This window comes from Mangifera indica, chromosome 1, assembly GCF_011075055.1.
Source record: "Mangifera indica cultivar Alphonso chromosome 1, CATAS_Mindica_2.1, whole genome shotgun sequence".
NCBI lineage: Eukaryota > Viridiplantae > Streptophyta > Magnoliopsida > Sapindales > Anacardiaceae > Mangifera > Mangifera indica.
Genome location: NC_058137.1, coordinates 26,572,069 through 26,591,227, shown reverse-complemented (window position 1 = coordinate 26,591,227; position 19,159 = coordinate 26,572,069). Strand labels below are relative to the sequence as shown.

The 19,159-nt window shown below is 31.3% G+C and overlaps 1 protein-coding gene across 2 annotated transcripts; it reads right to left on the bottom strand.

Moving 5' to 3' along the window:
• Positions 1 to 27: 27 nt before the first annotated feature.
• LOC123219854 (myosin-2) lies at positions 28 to 12,233 on the bottom strand. 2 transcript variants are annotated; one of them, XM_044641829.1, is made up of 25 exons: positions 11,850 to 12,233; positions 10,569 to 11,533; positions 10,395 to 10,496; positions 10,152 to 10,295; positions 9,898 to 10,048; positions 9,730 to 9,757; positions 9,379 to 9,547; positions 9,184 to 9,247; positions 9,036 to 9,049; positions 8,861 to 8,945; positions 8,075 to 8,178; positions 7,809 to 7,947; positions 7,425 to 7,543; positions 7,149 to 7,301; positions 6,918 to 7,007; positions 6,670 to 6,747; positions 6,217 to 6,375; positions 5,200 to 5,391; positions 4,444 to 4,649; positions 4,215 to 4,350; positions 3,242 to 3,371; positions 2,915 to 3,031; positions 2,718 to 2,827; positions 1,547 to 1,759; positions 28 to 832 (listed from the first exon to the last, which is right to left on the bottom strand). In XM_044641829.1, the coding sequence occupies exons 2-25, from the start codon at positions 11,031 to 11,033 to the stop codon at positions 359 to 361; spliced, it is 3,642 nt and encodes a 1,213-aa protein (XP_044497764.1). In that variant the 5' UTR covers positions 11,034 to 11,533; positions 11,850 to 12,233; the 3' UTR covers positions 28 to 358. The 2 variants fall into 2 exon arrangements, with proteins under 2 accessions (XP_044497764.1, XP_044497763.1); XM_044641828.1 differs by having other exon boundaries at positions 11,855 to 12,233.
• Between the last annotated feature and the right edge of the window lie 6,926 nt (positions 12,234 to 19,159).

Below are 19,159 nucleotides of genomic sequence, written 5' to 3'. Positions count from 1 at the left end.
ATTTAAAACTACCTAATCACATCATGCTGGTACTACAATTCTTGACATTACATCAAGACAACATAATATACACAAACTACACAATTTTTAACAAGACAATATATATATACTGATCCTAAGGAATCCCTATAGGACTATGGACATGATGCTCATTACTCATTCCACCTAAGTAAAGAAAATTGATAGATATACATATATTATTTCTCCCTCACACTATATAAACACCCCAAGCAGCTGCCATAGACACAGAGCAACTGCTCAGCCGGCATACTTATGGAAATATTTCTTCCTCTGCCTGTAATCCTAAAATCATCACCTCCGTCTTAACACAAACAGTGATGCTAATAAATGCGGAATACTACGAAACTTTTGAGCTTAACCTTCCCCACCAAGTGCGTCGACTTTTATCAACTTCTGAGTGTGCAAGTTTATGAAGCCTTACCTTAGCATCCCTTAATTTTGTCTTGTAATCTTTTTTCCATGCCTCAAACCTTGCTTTCAGCTTTCGAAGCTCTGCATCAGGAGAATTAGGAAGTGGCACTGTTGGTTTAACCCCGACTAGAGCTTTCACGTCATCATTGAAAGTCTGTTTCTGCTGCTCAAATTCCTTGACCAGGTTGTCGACAGCAGTCAAACTGCCATTAGACCCTCTGCCTGTTCCAACAGCATTGGCATTTGAGTATTTGACAGGTGTAGTTCCACCAGGAGTTCGAGACCCCATAGATGTTGCATCTTCAGAGTCATAAAAGTGAGGTGATGCAGATGCTTCTCTTCCAGTCTCACCTGCAGCGTTATCAGCAACAAGACTCTTTCTGGCAGCAACAAGACTTGTCTGCATCAGAATTACAATGAAAACTCAAGAGTCTTAGTTAATCATTTAAGGTACACAACTCTTACATCCTACAAGTATTCCTAAGCCAGTGCATGCATATTAAGATAAGCATATATTGGTCTTATATAGATCACATCTGCAGCTTTTGACAAATTTTGGAAAACCGTCACACAGGTAACCAAGGGAAGCTAAATTGAATTCACCTGGCAAAGACAGTAGGAAGTTACCAAAGACACGCCAAGAACCTCATTTAATGTTAAATTGACCAACAACAGGGTATGTTCACTAGCTTAAAAAGCTAGCTGTGTTACTAAGTAGAGCTATATTCGGTTAGATGGGCATCACAATTACCAGCACAATTCTACATGGGCCCTATTAATGGATCATATAACAGCTAGAGATAGTTAACCAAACAGTTTAGATATCTGCCAAAACCAAGAATCTGCACATGCTTTTGACCTGGCTATACAAATAGAATATGTCAGCTTACGGAAAAAAATTCATTGCCTAACACCTGACAGGTCTCATCTACAATAAGAAAATATATGTTAGTTTAATAAAATGAGCTGCAACCATCCATATCATATTATTTTTTCCACTAGTTTCACAGTTTTCAGGACACCTTTCATTCACCACCCACTACCAGGTGTGCATGCATGTATACACATATTTAATGACTAGATTGTGTATTAAAAAAAAAAGAAGCAATCTCACTTGCAAAGATGACATCTGCTTTTGCCACATCTCCTCCATAGATTTCATCTTTCCCTCGTACTCTGTCCACCTTGCTTCATACTGCTGTAATTGTTCGTGCAGTGCAGCATTTTCCTCTTCCTTTTGGCCCAAAGTTGCTTCTGCCTCAAGAACACGCCTTTGAAGCTCTGCCAAAGCTGAAGGCAGAGGGTGGGCCTGCTCTTGTGACATATCCTGGCAACAAGTAAAGTCAGCTTTCAATCCTTTGTGAGTTGTTCAAATTTACACATATAATGACAAATAGAAGCAAAAAGAAAAGGCATGCTTAATTATATACATGCAGAGATCTCAAAATTGCATTAACAACATTAGTGTTTGCCACAGTATCATACTTGTTCCTAACAATCCAAAGTTAATCTCAAATCTCAGTGACTAAATGCTGCATACAACTTATGCAACATATGTTCCATAGACCTATATGCATTTTAAATGTAACTTGCATATTAAGCACTATGTAAGAAGCTAGAATGAGCTAAAGCACACATATCAAATAGTCAGGGCAAGCCTATGTGAGCATCATAATGATTGCCCAAGTTCTTCAACAAATGTCAATTTTCAGGGATTTGCCAAGATTTTGCTTCCTGTAAGTTTGGTATTATTATTTCTGCTGCACAAGGAAAAAATACTCATAATATGCATCAATTAAGTGAAACTAAAGGACTTTTCTCTCAATATATTGGAGCACCTTAAAATTTATAACTGGCAGCAAAAGATTTTCCTAATTAGAATAATATAATTTATAGTCAAAACATAGAGGTGAACATATTTTACTGATTAGAATAAAATTCAGCAAATTGTTGTTGGCGAAAAGAAGTCTACTGTCCTTTGTGGAAGAGAAAAGTCAGTCAGCCATTTTTAAGATGAAAAACTTTTAGGAATATCGCATCTTTAACCCTTCAGTTCACAAAAGTTTACATTAAATCAATTATAGAATAAAATCTATAGCCCAATATAGAAATTTTGTCTAGTATCATTAAGAAGTAACCAAGAAAAAAGTCAAAACAAATGGAAAAATTCACATGTATATGCCTGCAGAGAGACTAATGACTAATTACAAAAGAGTAACAAATGAAAATACATTCAGGAGCAGAATCGATATCCCACAAATTAACAAAGGCATAATAAAGAGTACCTTCACTTCTGAAATTTTCCAGCTAGGCCTCTTTTTAGATTTTGTATTCACAAGATTTGACTGTTTTAAGTTGTGCATGCAATGCTTCCGAACCAACCACCCACGGATTACTGCACAGAAATCAGTAAATAACAAAGAATAAAAAACTGTATGCTATGAAAAGAACCACAAGCTGACCAGCCAAGAAGTAACTTTACCGGATTGCAAAAATATGATTGCCATCAACTGCTCATCCAGCAATTGGGGAGCACTAGTAGCAGTGCACCTCTTTGCCAAATTAGCATATTTCACTCTAGATTTTTCAGCACGAACAACTGTATTGTATAACTAAATTTCATCACATAACTGGACCAAAAAACTTAAATAACACTAAACATCAAAATAAAATATTCTCAGATTATACAGTCATAAATATGCATTTTCAGTAAGCAAAAATTAAAAGATCCTAGAGAAAATATAAGTAACAGAAACAATGAAGCAAAATCCAGTCAACAATAATACTGTATTAAAAAGAACTGCATTACATGATTGCAATGTTATGACTCCTTTCTTGAGTTCATGGAAAGAATGACGAGCCTGACGGCCGCGGAAGAACTTTTGAACTCCTACTACTCCATGCAAAACTTGTTTTCTCTTATCCTCCAATATACCAAACTATAAGATAAGAAACCGTGAAAAAATGCAATAAATTAATCCAGTTCAAAAGATAATCGATTACAGAGTAAAATATGTTCTGAGTCATTGTTCCCAAAGTCAGCAGGTTAGGTTAAATTGTGAAATTATCATATTTTCAGTCCAAATAAATGATCCGCCTGAAAATGTTAATACTGGTAGAATCTCTTTGCTAAATTAATGTCCTCAAGTGGATGACTACGCAAGTGCAAAAGTTTAAAGGCACCAATATGCTTAAAATTCATCAAAATTCTTAGACATCTAAAAGAATATTTTTAATCTACCCTGACAGCCTCTCTAAGCTGAGTTAAAATGTCATATCTAAAGTAATAATGCGTTCATAACTGATATTGATCATATGAAAAACTTCAACAGTTAAAAGATTGATAAAATTATTTAAGTTTCTTCTCATTTGAAACAAGAGATTTATAAGAAACTGGTTTTATACAATTAAATATAAATGCAAAATTTAATATCAGGTACATATCCATACAGACACACACACAAAAAAAAAAAAAAAAACTGCTATGATTGATTTTGAAAATCTTCAATAAATATAAATTTGATTCTTTCTTTTTCCTTTTTCTTAGCTGCCAATTTTGGAAATATATTTTTCAGTCAAAGATCCACACCAAGTTTTCAGTCAATATCTGTGGCTGAATACCCAGTAATACAAAGAGAGTCAGAAGTAAGCCAATGAAATCTTAGAAATGTACTTAAAACTTCGTCTGTGGTGACATGAAACAGTTCACGTAATAGAAGGCTTGTAAAGATAGATAGGATATAAGAAGAATTCAAACCTCGTTGCAAAATTCAGGAAATTACCTGCCCAGAACATATATACAATTTGGTATAACCAACTTGATACATTTCAGGAAGAACATTAAACTGTTGTAAAACAGCCACTGATATACTTAATGGATCCCAAGATACATGGTTCTCCAAGAGCAGGAATCCATACCTAAAATAAATGCAAGTTAACACAAGAAGAATTAACCAAGAATTAAAACAAAACATTAATAAAAAAGCAAAGGTTGATTTACTCTTGCTCTACCTTCCTGCAAACTGTTGATGTGTCATTCGAGAGGGATATCCTGATCTTGAGATTCTAACCACCTCCAAAATTCCACAGCACCTGAGCTGTTGTAAAATAAGATCTTCATCATATATACCAGGAAGTCGCTTATTATTTGGTTTTATGCAGCAAATAAAGTGAGGTGTTGTGTTCTCCAACTGCTGCAGTAGTTTGAAGAGTTGACCCTATAAACACGCAAGAGACCCTTTATGATTATGCAAAACATAATTTAGAAATTTCTCTAGCATATATAAAATGAACATTAAGAACTCGTGAAGTAAAAGATACATTCTCATAGCCTTTAAGCAACAGTAAAGCACATCAGAATTACAGAACTTATTCAATGAAATTTGAAAGTACCAACAGATTTAGTACTTTTTATATTAAAAAAAGATGTAATTTTCAACTTGAACAGTTGGGTTGAGTTGTAAAGGTCTTTGATTCCAAATCAGGGATTCAACTTCGCTTGGATTTACTAATTTTGAATATTATATGGAACAAGTTCTCAGACTACCAAGGTCATACATTCTAGCTGTTGTCCTCAGTTTCAAACTTATTAATAAGTAGAACACTTTGAGGGTTAAAAAACATATAATTATAAAAATATGGTTGATTCTTCAAATCATCCCAAATAATCACCTTAAACTGTCATAAGTTTCATATCCAGCTTCAAGTAATTCAAAAAATTACACCCATATATGTACTCATATGAATATATGAATCGAGTGAATTTACCTTGAACTTCTCACCAACACTTTGATTTTTAGTCTCCAATGAACAGAAGTTTGCTGTATTATAGGACTGGCTAGGCATTTTGGAGGAAAACAACTTCAAGAGTTGGAAAGAACATGATGACAGAAATTGGATGAGGTCAGAGTGCAGAGGATCTTGATTCTTTTCCAGAAAGCCATTTGTGTCATACAAAACCTGATAAGATTCCAAATGTTACTAAATTCATATATGCATTATGGATGCATCAAGGAGCAAAAAGGCAATAGTTTCATCCTAAATGTAGCAAGAATAAGATGAAAAACTGTAAAGAGTATCCCACCACCTAAGCTCATTTTAACTTGTCTTCTACAGGAACTTCAGATAGGTACACAACAATTTTTAATGGGGTGATCCTAATGAAATAGTCCAACTCAGAATAAGGAAACATTAAATCATTTAAATTTACCTTCATTATCAATTTCATTCATTGTTAAAATCACAGCAAGATGAACAATATTATAAAGGCTCTTCAAGGTTCCATTAAGGAAACATCTGCCATTCACTAAATTCAAGAATTTGCAAATTCTGAACCTTAAAAATAAGTCTAAAATTGAAAAACAATTGGTTCAACAATAATCCTTTATTACAGAAAAAGAGAAAGAAAAAAGTAAATAGAAGCAAATATGTAAAATCTCACTTCACATGAAAAAGTTTGGCTCTTCCCAATTTTGTACCATCAAGGTTTCAGATCTCACAGAATTTTCATTATTTCTCTCCTGCACATATATGCTACGCTTTCATCACACTGATATTGCTTCTGTTTGTTCTATATTATTCTTAAACTTTAAATGCCAATTATTCACATAAGTTCATAAAATCATGCAATCCATAATAGGTACTAGGCCTCCATCAGCAAACCAAAAAGCCAGATTGATTCCAAAGTCAGTTATTTGAATTCTAAATTTGTGCAGTTAAATCATGTGAAAAATAAATTTATAGAGCACCCAAAAAAAGACAAAAAAAGAAAAAGAAATAGCCAACCTGTCCAGCATAATGCCGAATGCCAAAAGCTCTGCCTCTCTCTCCTTTGAAGCAAGAATTTAAACTCAAGTGCTGTTTAAGTTTATTTGCAAATGTCAAATCAGTGGCTTTTGGAAATTTTGATTCCTCATCTAGTAAAGAGAGTATCCCCAATGGTTTCTGCACAAAGTACCACATTATCAGAAAAAGAGTAACCGTGAAAACAAACATAAATCACAATCTATTAACCTAAAGAAACAATTAGATCCCACAGCTCAGACAATCTAATCTTTAGAGTGACTAGATGGAACAAGATTTTAGTAAGATATAGCACAAAAATAATATTAAGGTAAACTGAAATTTTAATGAATATCCACACAAGTTCGGTGGTCCAGGAAGCAGTCAAGAAAACTCAAGCAACTCTTCAATAACAAACAACATGGATGACAGGTGGAGGTTGATTGACTGGAATACCCTCTCAATTAGATTCAAACACTCGTCATTGTCTTCAAATTCAACTTTGGTCCAATCAATGCCATCTGATTCATATTCCTACAATAGAAATGGTAAATTGTAACAGCACTATATAAAACCATTGATAATTCAAATTACAGGAAAACTTGTGGAGCAGGAAAAGGAAAAAAAAAAAAAAGCATCTAGAAATGAGAGTCAGTGCCAAAGAAAATAAGGGTGTAAAGCCAGATTAGATTTGTCATGCCAACCTCCTGCTCAAGTTTAAGCAGATGCCGGTTGAAATGTTGTTGCAGCCTCTCATTTGCATAATTAATACAAAACTGTTCAAAGCTATTCTTCTGCACATGAGAAAATTATCACCATTGATGCACATCATAGCACATATAAGCGAGATAATAACATTTCTTTCAATGGAGAAGGGGATGTGCCTTCTTAAATTTCTACAGAGCACCAGCAAAATATAAACACAACTAGTATACCTTAAAAGATTCAAACCCATAAATATCAAGGATACTTATGGATCTCCCTGTTTGTTGTTTGCCCGGTTCAAGTGATTTGTTAATTTGTTCTACAAGCCAATCAAACAAGCTTCCATATATGAATTTTGCCAATGCATCCCGGCTATCAATCGCCTAAATAAAGCATAAGCAATTAGTTTTAATGTTCCAAGAGATGATTTATTTGGTGTAGCATAGATGCACACACATATTGTGTGGAATAAAATGATAAATCTGCTAATGAGCTGATAAACAAACCTGCTGCAGTGTCAACTTTTTAGCAATACTATCCTTTCCAGCTTGAATTTTATGGGTAGATAAAGCTAGCATCAGTGCCTCAGCACTGGAACCCATCAGCCTAGCAGCAGAAGTTACAGCTGCCAAAAGGAAATATTGATGGAGTTAATTCACATTAGCATCTGTTGTAGTAATAATTCTAAGTATGACCAATAGAACTAAGCACCACAGTGAAACACACATATTACACAATTAAATAGGAGTGTCATCTTTAAAGAAATTTTCAAAATAATTCACAGATCATTAGTTTCTGCAGATCTCGTTTCAAATAATGATTGAAACAGCATAGACGAGTGACTTCCAGCAAAAAAAGAATAGCATGGAAGTCTAGTTTATAGATGTTACCTTCATCAGCCAACACCTCCACATGATTTTCATTGTCAATTACTTGAAATGATATGTTCCCTAACCATAACACCGCAGCAAGCATAGCAAATATATTCTCCTTGTCTTCTTTACAAATATGAACCATGTCTAAAGCTTCCTGTAGAAATTGGGAATTAACCCACATTAAAAAGAAAAATTTTAAAGAGTTCACAAGGATACAGAAATGAACTGAAAAGGGATTTGCTCCCACAGATGAAGATGGCAGAGTCTAACTTTCAAATTACCATAAGATTGTGAAATTTTTTAGCATCATCAACATTATCAATCGCCAAGCATTCACTCTGATTAAGGTAGTTGTAATCACAAGCCATTTTAAGGTTCAGTCTCTCTGCAAAGTAACCATTGAGTAAGCCACGGTATAAGAAATTAGTCTTATGAGATTTCAAGAAATTAAATTATACATATACTGGGATAATGGACTATGTAATGTCTACTAGAGAAAAGAATGGTGGATGCTTCTTGCTCAATGAAATAGAAATGTATCTCATAAAACTCAAAACCACAATCTGAGAATATCCCATATCAAAACTGGAACGCCATAAAGACTGTCAATCACCAACAATATTATATAACTAAAATTGAGGCCTTCTGTTACAGAGGCAACAATGAAATTAAACTGTCCTGCAAAAGGATCCATTGTCCAAAGAACAAACAGTTTGATTATTACACTATTTTAGTTATATATATAGTTTGACTTTCTAAAACATTTGACTTGAAAAATTACAAGGAGTATCATTTACATGTTCCAATCATGTGCAAGCAACCATGTGACAAGAATAATTGTTGTAAGAATTAAGAATCTAAAAGCTTTCATGTGCTTACTTTCGCATATTAGAAATGCTAACTCTCAATACCAGGACAACACACAATCGGATAGAAGGTATAGGGTTTTGCTACACGTATTGTTACCAACCAATATAGTCATATTGCCAATATTTATGGATAACACACACATCATCCAACCAAAACTTCGTGAAACATGCATGGATTTAAATATTGTCATGTAATACCTTTCATAAGCAATGGAGCACCAGCACAAAGTTGATAAAAGATATGGTAGGACCTTTCACCAGCAGCCAACTGCACTACTCTTGACTGCTCAAAGGAGACAGGACCATATATAAGATATGGCACATGATAGTCAGAGAGGTTTAAAGCTTAACTTTATACAGAGCAACTAGTTACCTTTTCTAGCAGAACTACACACAATGATCATTGGTGCATTGAAGTTAACATAGGCATGAGGTTGTCAGTAGATCAAGTCAGCAGCCATATTAACAGATAACATGAACTAGTGAACAATGACAGCATTTAATGAATTGAAGCATCTTACAAGCCTGAATTTTAGCGCCACATATCTTCCCCGAGGTGCTAAAGTGAATCTCAATCAATTTTCCCTGAACCCATTACAATTTTAATAGTTAGTTGATAAGTTCATAAACTTCATATACCATTGGATCTTTAAAAAAAAAAAAAAAAAACCAAGGGATTCCTTTATGGCCAATATAACTGAAAAGGTAGAACTTACAAATCGGCTAGAATTGTCATTTCTGGATGTTTTTGCATTCCCAAATGCTTCAAGTACACAATTTGTCTGAAGGACTTCTTGCTCTATCCCATCACTGCCTCCACCAAGGGCAGCCAAGTACTGCATTGCAAATTTTGCTGTCTCAGTTTTCCCAGCTCCACTTTCTCCACTGCAAGACAACATAAAAAAAAAAATGCCACTTAAGCATTCAGACTATTTGTAAGACATTGAAGAAAAGCTTAAAGATCAAATATACAAGAAGTCCAGTATAGGAAAATCAATTGAAATGGCATGGAAGAGAAAAAAAATCCAACTTAACAGAATATTGAAAAGAAAAGAGTTTAAACTAACCTTAAAATTATGGATTGATTTACCCCATCTGCATATAAAATTTACAGCGAAAGAAAAAGCGTGTTGGTAACAATTTACACATGGAAACTAGGGAACTTAATATTTGCACGGGAAACTTAAAAAGAAAAAGGCAAAAAAGGATAAGAGAAGAGAAAACCTCCCACTCACCTCTCATCATCTCATTATAAGCATTGTCTGCTATAGCATAAACATGAGGACTGTCCATAACTCTCTGCCTATAACCCGTGACAAACTTATTTCCATAAATTTTGACATCTTTAAAAGGATTGACAGCAACCAAAACTGGTCCTCCTTTACTCTACAGAGAGGAATGCAATAATCAGTGGAAGGAAATTTTGGAATGGAGGAAAAACTCTAAGAGTAGTAGAGCAGCACACGAAAGAGATAAATATTGTCCTTACATAAATATTATCCCGAGAAAATCTATATCGTATATTGTGAAGAATTGATGGTTCATTCAAATAACTAAGTTGTCTAAGATCGTCCACACCATCAAGTATATCTGGGTTTGCAGGTAAGAGCTCTACAGTTGACACTTTGACAACCTAAAATAACAACCAAACAAAAGTGAACAAACCAAACACCAACATTAGTACACAAGACTGTTAATAGTTTTCAGCAATATCCAAAGCATATGAGCTTACATTTCCACTGGAAAGAGAAACAAATGATTCATCCCCTGAGGTGGATTCTATCTTTCCAGACTCCCACTTCCCATTCACGAGAGGACACCAGACTAGTAGTTTCTGGAAAAGAGCTACCATCATAACCACAAACATACAAAATTAATTTAAACCCACATCTAAGCAAGTAATTACCTTCTTGATAAAATAACCAATATTATCATCCCACTCTAGTTCACCGTTCCTGCCTGCTTTCAACGCATTCACTTCAAAAGCTTCATTTTTCTTCTCTTCCTCCACCGCTACCCCACCATCATATGGTGAATCCACATCCTTTTGTTCTTTCCTCATTTTCTTGCTTCCGAAGCTGCTTCTTTTCACACCAAAATCCTTCTCTTTCCTCTTTCCCTCTTCCTTTCCATTAGACTCAGTCCTTTTCAATACACTTTCTATGCAACATTCCACATCTTTCTCTTCTTCAATTTTGAAGCCAGTGGGCAGAGATTTCCTAGCTGAAGGAAGCCTTGCCCTCGAAGTGGGACGTGCAGGCAAGGCTGGAGGCAGATCCTTGGGCTTCTCAGCCTCGTCCCGCCTGCGTAACGATTCCAACATCTCTTCTAATGAACTACGAGCCACCATTGATGGTGCCGTTGATAACATTATGGATGCAGTTCTATAATACAACCCTCAAATTATTTTTTTTTAAAATACACCTCAAAACGCTGTTGTTAAAAAAACCCAAAGATTATATTTGTTGTCGCATCATTGAAAACAGAGCTCCAAAGTCCTGATTCAAATAGAAATATTACAAATTTGTCACTCAATCACCAGTTCTCTGCATTGATTCGGGTTCCTTAAAAAAACGAAGCTCAAAAAACCCCAACATAAACACAGAAAGAAAAAACGATACTGCTACTCAAATCAATTTTCTTCTCTTCCCAAACACTGTGCAGACGAACTAGAAAAACCGAACTTAAACCAAAATATCGCTATATCTCTGCTCAAACTGTCTTCGCAGACAAAAGAAATTCATTAGTGATAGCTTTCAAATAGTGGATCATTATAAAATAAGCACAAAACCCTTAATTCAATCAAAATTGCAAATTTGTCCCTTGATTCCTCAAACTCGACCTCGCATTGTCCAAACAGAGCTCAAAAACCTGATTAAGATTCAAATTACGTATCAATATGAAAACTGAACACAAAGACGCAAAGCAAATGTAGAAATTTAAAAAAAAAAAAAAAGAACGATGTGTTAGTTTCAATTTCGTTTTTGCTTCTGTTTTCCTTCTTCTGGTGTTGCACATAAACAAAAAATTAAATAAATATTAAAAAATAAAACTGACCAACTATTAAAATAAAATTTGCCAAAAAAGAGGCCGCATTTGAATTGATTACTAAATATCGAAAGTTGCGAGGATAAGATAACAACAAACTCTTACAAAGAAAAAACCGGAAACTGAAACTAAAACAAACCTTACCAGTACGGTTTCCTTTTTTTCCCAAAACATAATTTCGAAACCAAACTTGTGGCCTCGATATAATTGCCACTGCCGTTATTTGCTTTTGCTTCTCTTGCTGCTACTGTTTCTATTCCGTTTGCAGTTGTTGTTGCTTTAAGGTTTCTGCAATATATTCGAAATTTCCGGTGCGAGGGGAACTCCAAGTTAGTTTCTTGAGAAAACGGTGCAGATCTGATAAGGGATTTTGAAAATTAAGCGAATTTGAAAAATGTTTTTGTTCTGAAACGTGAAAAACGAATAAAATAGAAGTGCTTTTTCTTCTTATTTTTTTGGAAAGACAACGAAGAAGACCTCAGCCCGTTAAGGTAAGGAGAAGCACATCACAGAACACAAGTACTTTCTTGGGACATGAAAGGATGAAAATATTTTAAATAAGGGCAGATCTTGTAAGATAATTACGATTTTGGTATCCTCCGTTTTGAAATTTAAAGCGTAATTCCTTTATTACCCTTTCTGGGGTTTGCTTGTCTGATACGAATGTACAATTTGGTAACGTGGTGTCTTAGCAATATAATATTATAAAATATTGAGTAAATTTTAAGGTATGCTTTTTTTTTAATTATTATTACCAAATATATGTATTAAGGTGAGGAAAAATAAAACATGCCCACAAAAGACATTTGATGACAATCTAAACGTATCCTATTAAAAAGTAATATAACAAAAAAAAATAAAGGTAAAACTAGTAAACACCGTGATCTAATGTCACATTTCTTAAATAACTATCAAAGTTTTTTTAGAGATAAGACTCAAAAGGATAACAAAAAGATTAACAAAATCCATAGTGCAAATAATACAAACATGTTTGTCTAAGAACAACAAATTATACAGATTTTTATATACAAGCCAACGAACTTTGGAGCTATAAACTTGGAAGCTTTGTGAGTATAACTGATATTGGTATTTATTATAAGTGTACATAATCCTATTAATTTTATCCCAAATGCATTGAATTTGAGCTTTTGTTTAAATTATTATAACACAAATTTATAATATAGAATCTTAGTTATTAATTCAGTAGCTTCAAAATATTAAGGTGGAAATAAAAATAAAAGCATCTATTTTAAACAGGTTCATTAAGATTTAGGGCCAAATTAAACTAAATTTTAGATCAAATTTAATTAATAATCATACTTATTTGGGATAGTTATAAAGAGAAAGATTTTTGGGACCATATTTAACTTAGAATATCATAAAGTATTAATAAAACAATGTGTATAGATAATGAGTTGTAATAATTGTTTATGTATATTATTTTATCGAATAACTAAGTAGAGTAATATTATATATACAAACTGAGTCAGTAATATTGAATTGGGTATATTTAAAGTGAAAGAAAAGGTAAATAGTTATATCACTAAATTACAAATTGTCACCTCAATTTATACGAAAAAATTTACGCAATTTGTTTACATAAAATTTTATTCAATTAATGAATATATATATATATAACCGTTGCAATGTATGAATTCAAATTGAATCAAGTCTTAACAAGGGTTTGTTATTGTTTGTTTCAAATATTGAAGTGTTTAGAGTAGACCTAGTAGATGGATTGGTCATGCTAGAAACAAATCAAGTCAAAGTGGGTACGAATCAAAAATATGTTAAGTCAAATAGATAAAGAATATGAAAACTCATACTTGATTTTGCGATACGGATTGACCAACAAGTTACTAGTATAATTGATGAGGTTTTATTTTTAACTTTTAAATTTGTAAATAAAAAGATATATTGGTATCATAGAAACACAATAATATATGTAACATTATTAATTTTGATTTACATAATAATAAAACACTTACATAATAAAGATAAGTATATAACAATTGATTAATTTATCAAACCCACATTAATTCTAAGTTTATGTGATCAATAATCTAGTTTTGCTAATTCCATTAAAAGCAATTTGCCAAGTCTACTTGCTTGTTCTGTTTGAATACTCAAGTATAAAAATCTCTATAACACCATTAATTTATCAAACCCACATTAATTCTAAGTATAAATTATCCTTAAAAGTTATAACCTTCTTTTTCAATTTTTAATTTATTACGGGTACGCCCGGCTCACTCACAAAAATTAATTTTATATCGGTACGGGTGTAAAAATCTAAAACATGTACTCGTGGGCAACCTACCTATGTTATTATATCTAGATACAAGTATTTATGGGTTTGTGATCTTGTTCACAATAATAAATTGTGTTAATATCGTTTAATAATACGAAAAATATATAAAAATCTAATGTTAATATTGTAAAACAACTCTTAAAATGAAACTAAAATAAGAAATTTTATTGATAGTTTGACATTTCGGCTAATTGATGAATGAATAAATAAAAACTACAAATACCCATGCCTTTTAAACACTCTCTTTTTTAACAATATTATGATAACTTAAATAAAAGAAATATCAGTCTTAACTCAAAATTTTACAAACCTTGTACTCTACGGAATAAATTTTAATATATATTTTATTATATTTAATAACTTTTTTCTTAAACATAAATTATGTAATTAAAACTTAACTTTCTAGACTCAAAGTATGACTTAACTTTAGAAAATAAGACTTAACCATTATTAATCATGGACCATAAGGCATAGAATCAAATTTAAACCGGTCCCTCTCAATAATCACGTAGTATTTCAGGGGTATTGCACTTTTTATATAAAAAAAATGGCAAGATTGTAAATTCCTTCCAAGCCAAGGGTATTTTAAAGATTCCATATCAACAGAAGCGGTGGTTCTGGCGCAACAATCCATCGTCGTCCCAGCGAAAACGACAGCGAATGACCACACGACGAAACATGGTTGTTTCTATTTGAAACATTGTTCAATTTGACTTGATTTAATAATTTATATTATTGTTTTTGAATTATGCGGCTCACATGAATAAAAATAATTTTGGTTTTGATTTTTGAATTTATTGGAGGGAATTTTTAAAAAAATAATTATAAGCCAATTTACAACATTACCCATTAATTACATATTCTTAAATTAATAATCATAAATGTTTTAATATAATAGTTTGTCCATTTTGGAATAAAATTATGATTCACGTCTTTTTTAAATATTTATCTACAACACATATTTTCTGTTATTTTCATATATAAATATCTTAACAGTTTTAATGTACAATTGCGTAATTATTATTATTATTATTATTTTTTGCATTTACATATTTTTGGGTTAATATTTAATTATTAATTTTGTTATTAAGAATTACCGATATTAGAAACAACTTAAAACATTAGACAAATTAAATTATGATAATAATAGTGAAAATAATTATTTAATCACAATATTTATTACAATTAGAGATAATATATATATATATATATTAAGGTTTAGATACGAAATAATTTTTAAAATAAATTAACCTGTTATTTAAAAGTTTATATCTATAATTATAATATTATTATTTTTCAAAAAGTTGTCCAACAAAGTATGAAAAAAAAAATACTAGGCATTCTCTTGAAAAAAAAAAAAAAAAACTGTTTTTATTTTGGAGAAGTGGTCTCTCATCTAGCTTATGATAAAATTTATATAATACTTTATGTCAGATGTTAACTTTACACACCCACTTCTTTCTCTTTCTTTCTTTTTTTCTTTCAATAAAGTTGGTCACACACTTATCAATTATATTTAAATTATAATTCAAATAATTATTTTTTAATTCATTATATATTTGAGATAAAATCACGATTGAGACTTATAAAACAAAAAATTAATGATTTTTAATGTGAACGAGTGACATGAAAAGAATATCAATAAATAAATTACGTTATAAGATGAGAAAAAATTTATTCATACATCGAACTTTAATAACTTTTATAGCAAGTCACTTTTTAATAATTTGCTGCATAGGTTGAAGTTTGACTAATAACATATCCAATTAAAAACTTTGTACATTAATATGTACCCAAAATTCGTATTAAATAAATAGAGTATGGCATATTAATGTGTACATTTTTATAAATTAAGGATTAGGGTATATTGGTAATTTCAAATAATTAAATCAAACACGTAAGAGTTCTCATTCAAACGGAGGGAGGTTAACCATAACGGTAACGTGGCCCCCGCCACTCAAGGGGCTTGAAAAGAAAAAGGTAAAGACAGATTAGACATGGATAAAGTCAACAACAAACTTGTAAACGCGCCCTGTAATGCCGGGTCGGGCCGAACTGGAGCCAACTAATGCCGGAGATTTGGAACTTAATGCCTGTTTTATTCCAAATTGTTATTACTAAAAGGTTCCCTTATAATTTGCGTTAGTGACACTGGGACCCCCATTTGGGTCCATTTTAGTTGAAGTTGAACCAATTAGTGGACTCTTGTAATTGTTTTGTTCGACCAATATTCTAAAATTAAAGCTAGTTGGTAAGATTGGATAGGTTAATTTATTATGTCAGATTCATTTTGAGATCCCACCAATTCTATTTTCCACGAAGATCTAATTGTATTAAAGAGTTAGTCAAATCTCAATTGAAAAATAACTGATAAAATAAAATAAAATAAATTTGAATTCATTTGAATATTTGATTTTGAATTAACTTAGTCAAATTTAAAATAAAATTATTTTTCAGTCAAATTTTGAGTTTCAACTCATTGCTCTTATTTTTTAAAATTGGAAGCACTCACAAATTGAGCCTTGTTTGGGTTAAGCTAAAACCAATTCTAGCCCTAATTAAAACTAAACCGGTACAAAATTCTTTTGGTGGAAATAGTGGTTAATCCCGACAGAAATTATTTTGGAAAAATAAAATTACTAAAATATTTATTGTGTTGTTAAAAAGGGCACCTGGATACGCCAAAACTCATGAGTAAGAAATAAAAAGCAATGTTGGTTTTTTATTTTTTTAAGTATCTAATACCTATTTAGAGAATGCACCGTTATATAATAGTTTATTATTATATTTTTAATTTAAAATTATTTAATAATATCTAATTTAAATATTTAATTAAATACTTAAAATTGAATACACAAAATTTTATTATTTAATAAATTAGATGTTATAATTAATAAATAAAATAGGTAAATAAATTTAATGTCGATCTTTATGGAAAAGTGTATATATTTTTACACAAATTTTGTGAATACGGTTCAAGTAATTCATTTTTTTATTTTTGATACTTTGTCTAATAATAAAAAATTATTATAATATTCTATTGCAAGAGGTTATGTGAGTAGTAATACTATGGTAATATCAATATAATATTTATTTTAGGCCAAAGGATTTATTCCCCCTCCCCCCAAGTATCTTGTTTTCCTAAGTTTCTTATTTTTAACTTTAAAATTTCAAATACGTACTCATAACTGATTAAAATTAATGGTTCTAGAGATAAAATCATCATTTTATCTGTAATATTAAAAATAAACTAAAATATAATCTATTTTTCCTCTTATAAATTTTAAAAACTAAATATTTCCCCCCTAACCCAAGTTTTAAAAAATGACAGTTCTCCTTAGGGTTTTGTTTCCAAATCTCCGACGTCATCTCCGACGTCATCTCCAACACTATTGCGGTTGACCTCTCTCTCCATAAGCTTTTTCTCCCTTCGATGACCTCTTTTCACTTAGTTAAACGTCCGATTAGGAAGATGAAGCTTGGGAGATGAGGAGAGACAAAGAGTTTTGTCGGGAAGACGAAGCTCTTCGTCTTCCCAGAATAAGACGTTTGGGAAGACGATTGTCTTCCTACACGAAGATGGGGTTTTCATCTTCGTCTGTGAAGACGAAGAGACGAAGCTCTTCATATCTCATCGTCTCCCAAGCTTTATTAGACATCGATTGAACATCCAATTGAGTAGAAAAAGACCATCAGAAGGAAAAAAAAGCTTCTAGAGAGAGAGGCCGATCGTAATGGTGTCAAAGATTTGGAAACTAAACATTAGGGGAGAACTGTCATTTTTTAAAACTTGGGTTAGAGGGAAACTTTTAGTTTTTAAAGTTTATGGGGAGAAAAGATAAAAATTTAAAGAGTTAAAAATTTAAAGAGTTAGAGTTCCGTTAATTTTAACCTCTTGTGGATGGATAAATGAGATTTTCAAAGTTATGAGGTGAGAACTTGTGATTAGAGGATATTTTAGGTGGAAAATAGTCCTTCAACCTTTATTTTATTATAATTTTATTTTTACTTATTAATTTGTTTAGACAAAGGTAATAAACTTTTTAATTAAAATAGCAAGAAATACAAAAAATATATTGAATAACAACTTGACAAATATAATGTAATTAATTAATTTCATAAATTAATAGCAGGGGAAAAATTATAATATATTATTCAAATAGAATATATTTAAAAAAATATATAAAACAAATAATTAACAAGATACATTAGTTTAATCAAACACAAAATAATTTATATTTAATAATATTTAAAGAATTAAACAATAAAATTATGTGCATAAATTTGAACACAATCAATGATGTGTCACTATTAGGTGATTTTAAATTAGAAACCAAGTAACACTTAATCACATTATAATATATTATCGTTTATATTAAAGTTTGAATATAATATTTATGTATATAATAGTACTTTTGATTAAAATAATATTTGAATATAACCAAATATTTGAATTATTTATATATACTAAATTATATTAAATATAATAATAATTTATATATATTAATGTTTTTATATAATATGGTTTTATAAATAATTTTTTATTTTTATTCCAACCAAAACTACCATTTTATCTAATATAAAATCATTGATATATTATTTCAAGATAAACTCTCCTTAATTTATTTAAAAATAATGTTATATGTATCTATTTTTATATATATAAATGATTACATGTATAAAATATTATTATATGATTAAAAATTATTTTATTTTTAATTTAAAATTAATTAATTATTAATATATATTTATTTGTATTTATGCAAAAGTTTGCTTTTACCAATGATACTGAAGTTCCAAAAGCTTTGAAAAACTGGTGGGTATTTTGAAGAAGAGTCTCTGCTCTCTGGATCAGCAAAGTCCAAACCATAATAAGGGAAGGATTCATGATAATGTTTCCCAGAATGGAACCCAAAAAAAATTGCGCCAAAAAGTTTGTCTGGAATATGATCATTACTAATTCATTAGTAATTACCTAAATGAAAGGCTAGTTTATTATTAACAACAACATTAATTAGCATTAATCCTAGTCTAATTATCTGCCTTCTTTATCGGCCAATCAAATCATTACTTCATGTTCATCTCCATTGTGTTTTACCAATATTTCATAGCTGCTAGTCGCTAACCGCCCCAACCTC

What these genes read in the sequence shown, in the direction of transcription:
- LOC123219854 (XM_044641829.1), bottom strand. Translation starts at nt 11,033, where the DNA reads ATGTTATCAACGGCACCATCAATGGTGGCTCGTAGTTCATTAGAAGAG. An exon ending in GTGTTGGTGAGAAGTTCAAG is followed by an intron (nt 4,650 to 5,199) that starts GTAAATTCACTC and finishes GCGTGTTTATAG; the next exon opens with GGTCAACTCTTCAAACTACT. An exon ending in AATCATATTTTTGCAATCCG is followed by an intron (nt 2,828 to 2,914) that starts GTAAAGTTACTT and finishes ATTTCTGTGCAG; the next exon opens with TAATCCGTGGGTGGTTGGTT.